We start from the raw sequence: 6,181 nt of genomic DNA on the forward strand, positions 1-6,181 counted from the left end.
CAGACCACTGGGAGGGACTGGGCAGGCTGTCGGGGCGCAGCCGCAACGGGGCCCTTTCCTTCCTCCCCGAGACACAGCTTGTTTGTGGTCACTTTCTGGACACCGCCCACATTTTTGCTTCAGCAAAGTTGGAAATCAAAAGTAAAGACCCACCTAACCAGTCCCACGGCTAATAGCACATTCTAACAATACCCACACCTTCTCAGAGTCTTGGGGGGCGGAGGCGGGGTCCGAGGAGAAGCCCTTTGCAGGACGCCTGGCCCCTTCGCCGCCGGCCGAAGCGGAAGCTGAAGCCGCCTTTCTTCCTGCTGTAGCCGGTGAGCTCCTCGGCCAGGGTCCCCAGCCGACTGCGGGCCTTCTTGCCATCGGTCGGGAGGAAGCCGGCGGCCCCGCTGCCGTCCTCCTGCCTCCGGAACCGGAGCCTGAGGCCGGCCCGCCACAGCTGCAGCTCCTTGACCGGGCGGAGCGCGTCGTGTGGGTGTGCAGCCCTCGGCCACCGGGGGGCGCCCCACGGGGAGGGGGCTCGGCGTCCCCCCGCCAGGGCGGCCCCGCTCACTTTGCTTCCGACGCCGTCCCTGGGCTCTTCCCTGCCCAGTCGAGGACAGCAGGTGCCCAGTGGCAGGAGGAGGAGGCAGGGCAGGAGGTAAGCGCCTATCATCTGGTCCAGAGGAAGGAGGGAGAAGTTAGAGGCTGCCCACGTGGGCCTGGGCAGCCCTCGGAGGCGGGAGCTGGGGGCTCAGCTGAGCTCACTTGCAAGCAGCACGAGGAAGCGTCACTGCGTTGCGGGACCAGGCCTGGGTTTTTTAGCAGGCACCGGATCCGGTTCTCCCTCTCCTGCAACCCCCGGGTCTGACGGCCCTGGCGGAGTAGGGTCTGTTCCCCCCGCTGCTGGCATGGCTTGCAGCCACGCACAGGCAGCCCCGGGAGAGCTGGGCAAATTCATTCTTCCCTTGTTACAATTACTGACTCTTGGGCATATCCTCTTTTTTCTGCACGGGGCAGAAAGTTAGCAGCACCGCTCTCTTAGTTTTCAACTTGATGATAAGTGGGTCTAGCTAAGCCATTTCGCTGGGACACTCGGCCGATGTGTGTAACTTGGAAAAGCGCTGCCCCTTTTCAGCGGGACACGGATTGGGTGAACCTGGTCTAACTCAGGCACCCACCTGGAGAGCACGTGGACATGGCCAGGTGCCGGCAGTCCCCACTTGTCTTCACAATAACACTAACTTTCAGGCACTGTTATTCTCCCTCTCTCTCTCTCCCTCGCTCTCTCTCTCTTTTTTGCCAAGAGAACTGTCAGAAAGGCAAGGAGACTGCCTAGGCCGTACAGCTAAAAAGCACACTGGGATTTGTGCCTCTACCGGCCTGTGGGCACACTTTCCGGCCACACCCGATACTGTCCCTACCGCCCCTTCCCAGGAGGTAGTGCCCCTGTTTGGTGGAGCCCACAGGCTCCAACAGGTGACTCGCCCGAGATGTCACAGCTTTGTAAGTGACAGCCGGGGCGCAAGCTCAGGTCTAACTGAGCTTGACCCGGGAGTTGCTACGTGGATGGTGATCTGTGGGGGGTTGAACCCAGACTACAGCTTCCCGACACGTCCCTGCCTCGGCAGTGATGCTCATTCCCTCGCCAAGGAAGCCTTTTTGGTGATGACCATGACACATCTCGGGTCCTCTGAGAACAGGCTGGAATGAAGAGCTGGTTCTGGGGAAGATGACCCAGACGCCCAGAGCACTTTCCAGAACGGGCTCCCTTCGAGACATCCCAGAGTACACTCGGCCACAGAGCTTTACAGAACTCACTAACCAGAGCCAGCCCCCCTCGGCTTCTCGGGGCCTGGGGCTGGGCACCTCTTACCTGCTTTGGGCCTGGGGAGGAGGCACGGGGGCTTTCCACAGGTGTTTCCTCCCCACGGAAAGCACTGCTGACAGCTGAACCTGGCAGGGTACCGATCTGGTGGATGAATCACCTGGGGAGGGCCTCTGGGTCTCATGAAAGGGGACATATTGATGCACAGAGGGAAGTGGCCCTTCTCTCCTTTTGGGGGTCATGGACCCCTTCAGCAACCTAATGGGAGCTTGGGACACTTGCCATCTAAAGTTTGGCCGCAGCACAAGGCAGGGCTCTGGACCCCGATGTCCAGATATGGCAAGAAGAGCACAGGAGGGGTGACCAGGAGCCGAGCCCTGGAGGGCAGCTCTGCCACCCTGCACTGCCCGGGGCTGCAGGGTGAGGGGTTGGCCCCGCCTCCCTGGGCCTCCCCAGCCCTGTAGTTGCCCCTGCCCAGCCCCTGACCTAGGTGGGGGCCCAAGTGGGGTCCCTGCAGGGTAGGGAGCGGCTGTACTCACCATGCTGTGGGCCTGCTCCCCAGGAGGGCTGCTGGGCCCCTGACGGAGCTGGGCAGGCTCCTCTGGGCCTTGGTCCAGGAGGTGTGGCTCCCGGGCTCTCCCTGCTTATATAGACCGCCTGCGTGGGCCTACGCCTGGCGTGGGCTCTGATTGCTATACATTCCTGTCCCTGGGATTCCTTTGGGGATACTGGTGGTGAAGGAGGGGGCAGTGCTGACTGCACAGATAAAAGACCTGACACAGGATGTGGCCTGATGAGGGGCAGGCAGGCTGCCCTTTGCCCGAGGCCCGCCTCGTTGGGAGGAGAGCGGGCAGCATCATTAACACTGAATTATAGGCACTGGCCCTCGAGTCCCTTGGACGAGGCGTGGGTGCCCACCCTGAGTAACCCTAACGATCCTGCCTTTGTCTGCTCTGCCTCACACACCTCTGCCTGGCTCACATGACCGCCCCGTGGGCTCAGGAACCCAGACACCTGTGGAAGCAGCAGTTGTCTTCGCCTCTGGTTAGGTGAGCAGGTGTAGGTGCCACAGTTGACTGGCTCCGGAGTCCTGAGCCGGGCAGTGGGTGCCTGCTTCCTTCAGGAGAGGGTGCAAGGGGCCCTGAGCCCCCAGCCCAGCGGGCCTCACATTCAAGCCCGCTCCATCTCTCCCTTCTGTGACCTCGGTGCCTGCGAGCATTTGGGAAAGGAGGGGCTGCCCCAAGGGGCTGGCATGCGGGTGTGTGCACGTGTGTGCACGTGAGCGGAGATGCAGTGTGGGCGTTTGATCTCCCTGGTCTGTGCTGGCTGGTTATGACACTGGGCCCTGGTTAGTGATGGGGCGCAGCCCGCAGGAGCCACTAAGGTGCTGTGAGGCCTTGGGCCAGACACGTGCCCTCTCTCTGCCTCAGTTCCCCCAGTTGTGCCCTGTGGAACTCCTCGGGACAGCTGTGGAGGGTGGGGAGGGCAGGTGTGGGGTCCGACCCTGAGGAGAGAAGCTCCACTGAGCTGTTTGACACACGGGGCTCCAGGAAAAGGTTCTGCTGTGAAAACAGCCACTTGGCTGGGGTCCCTTTCAGGACTTGGGCCGAAAACTCTGGGAAGTGATCACTGAAAGTCCAGAGTGTTGGGCACATATTTGGGGTGGAGGCCAGGTTGGGGGAGAGTGAAAGGAGGCCCCCATATGGCCCACCGATTCTTCAGCCCAGCCCCCACCCTCAGTGGAGGTGCCTGGAGCCAAGTCTGATGTCACAGCTCTAGGGTTTATCCAGGTGCCCGCAGAATACGTGGCCCAAAAGCTTCTTTTCCTGTGCAGTTCCTCGGCACCTCAAGGCCTCTGGGGTCTCCCCAGGGAATGAGCCCCCCACTCTTGAGCAGCTGAGGGGGTGACGACTGACAGTTTCTGCCACCACCGAGACGCTGGACCTTCAGCAGTGGCACGTGGGCAGGGTCTGGGCTGCAGCTGGGTCTCAGAGGACAGCAGAGCCCTTCTGGTCAGCTTCCGGCGACAAAGGCTCTTCATGGCTCAGGGTGAACGCAGGGGGCGGGAGGTGCTGCAGCAATGGAAAGGGGAGCCAGGGGGGCTTGCGCACTCTCAGGCTGGAAGCCCCCCGGGTGAGGTTCCCTGGGAAGATATCCTGGAAGAGGGTCAGGGCCACGTCCCAGACTGTCCAAGCTGACCAGCAGCTTGTCCTTGCTTCTGAAACCGTGGGCTGGGACTGAGCGAGGGCAGGACTTGCTGGGGGGACAGCCTGGTGCTCGGCTCTCAAACTGCCCCTCCCCCCTTTAGCCCACATGAGCTCAAACACTGGGTTCCACAGCCACTCAGCCACGCCCAGCAGTGCCCTCGGGCAGCTCCCGCCACTTGGAGCCTCTGTTCCTCCACCTGACTGAGGGTAACAGCAATGCCCACATCCCGGGGCGCCATGGTCACTTCCGGCGGCCTGGCGTGCCCCCAGGCCTCCTCGTGGGCCCGAGTGGGCAGGGCTGCGTGCCTGCTGGCCAAGGGCGCTGCGGACCACGCTGCAGGGATGGGCAGGCCTCTGTCTGCCGCTCACGCTGCATGTGCGGTCGGCTCGAGGCCTAGGCCCCCACAGGCCCCCCAAGGCAGGCACTCAGGAAACACTAGATTTTATTAAAGCAGCTCAGGGGGCTTTTATCCTTAAGCCTCAAATTGCTTTTATGAATAAATAGCCATTAGCAGCCGTTCTTAATAAAGACAAACTCCTCTGGAGTCCAGCCACAAGGGACCCACAGGGACAATTTGTCACCCTGGGGACCTGATGGGATGGATGCGTAGGGAGTGGCCCAGGCTCACCCCCAGTGCCCCTGGGATTCAAGGCTCTCTGGGAAATGGTGGGGGCAAGTCTGGGGCAACTGCAGGAGGCCATCCTGGAGCCTGGGGTCTGACCCATCTCGTGCTCCCACGTGGGCGCCGGGCAGGGCGAGAGGTAAGGCGTGAGCTGGTCACCACGAGACTTTATTGACAGACACAGGAACACACACAACACCGAGGGCTCCCGGCCGGGACTGGCCCCCACCGCACATGCTCCCGCCCAGCCGGCCTCGTGTGGCCAGGCTTGAGTCAGGGCCAGTCCCAGCTGTCCGTTCCCCCAAATCCCACCGAGGGCCAAGCACAGCCCCTGGGCTTGTCCAGCCCTGCCAGCTGCCTGGCCCCCGCAGGGATTGGGAACAGTCTTCCTGCAAGCCGACGAAGAAACTAAGGCCCTGGGGAGGCCTTGGCCACTTGGACTGAGGCTAGTGTCCTTTGTTCTGGGTTTAGTGTGTCTACTAATGTGTCCTACTGCCAGCGTGTTGCTCCTCAGACTCCATAGGACAGTGTTTGTGGGCCCGGCTCATGTCCTCGTCCCCCGTCATGAGACTGGTCCCTCCCCTCGTGGCAGAGCAGATACAGCTGGCAGCTCCTGGTGACACACCTCACTAATCCTTGGAATCCTGGGTGACAGGGCTCCCAGCCTTTGGGTGGGTGGCAGTGCGGGAAGACCGGGAAGAAGGGGACACTGGCGATATCGCCGCTGCTCCAGGACAAACATAAAACGTATTTACATGTGGCTGCAGAGGGCAAACGCCATCTGAGCACTGCTCGCAGCTCTGTCCTTGTCTCCCACTGGGTACCTGCACTCGGAGAGCTCAGGTAGCCAGCTAGGTGGTTAATTCGGAGACGCAGCCCAATCTGGGAGGCAAGGCCTGGGGCCACTGTGCTTGTGGAGAGGGACTTTGGGGGAGCTAGGGGAGTTGGGGGTGTACGTGCACTGTCTCAAGATTTCAGCGTGGGTACATGCCGTTCCTGCTGGCTCCTCTCACTGAAGGAGGAAGGAACAGAGCAGGAGGTTGGTCCGGTGCCAAGGGATGGCAGGGCCACAGGCACCCCACCGTCAAATTGGGCCCCGTGGGCCAGGGTTCTGGTGCAGCGACCATGGTCCTGGGTGGTCTGCACAGGTCTGTCACCGCTCAGGTCTCAGCGGAGCTGCCCCTCTCCGTGGCTCTCCCAGCATCCTCTTCTTCCTGTGGTCACTCCCATATGGCGTGGTGGCCATCGCAACGTGGGGGTCTGCCTTGCTCACAGCAGCCTCTGGGTGTGCAGAGTCCACCTGTGCCCAGCACCTGCCTCTGAAGGGGTGCCCTTCAGGAAGGGGGTGCTGGTCTGGGGTCCCCACCATGATGGGCTTTGTGCTCATTCAGTCGGCGTTTGGTCTGGCCCTGTCCCCTGGTGGTGCCAGGCCTGGGCTGGGAGCGGGACTGGTGCTCGTGAGCAGGGAGGACTGGGTGTCTCCAGGCTGCTGGACACTGACGGCGGCCCCTGAAGGCCATCCTCGCTGTCCCGCAGGCCCA

General features: G+C 62.0%; 1 protein-coding gene across 1 annotated transcript; it reads right to left on the reverse strand.

Annotated features, from left to right (window-relative positions):
- Positions 1–202: 202 nt before the first annotated feature.
- Positions 203–658, reverse strand: QRFP (pyroglutamylated RFamide peptide). The gene has a single exon (XM_090275281.1). The coding sequence runs from the start codon at positions 656–658 to the stop codon at positions 203–205; it is 456 nt and encodes a 151-aa protein (XP_090131407.1).
- Between the last annotated feature and the right edge of the window lie 5,523 nt (positions 659–6,181).

Source organism: Furipterus horrens, unplaced genomic scaffold (genome assembly GCF_987537825.1).
Source record: "Furipterus horrens unplaced genomic scaffold, mFurHor1.1.pri manual_scaffold_4, whole genome shotgun sequence".
Classification (NCBI taxonomy): Eukaryota; Metazoa; Chordata; class Mammalia; order Chiroptera; family Furipteridae; genus Furipterus; species Furipterus horrens.

What these genes read in the sequence shown, in the direction of transcription:
- QRFP (XM_090275281.1), bottom strand. Translation starts at nt 658, where the DNA reads ATGATAGGCGCTTACCTCCTGCCCTGCCTCCTCCTCCTGCCACTGGGC.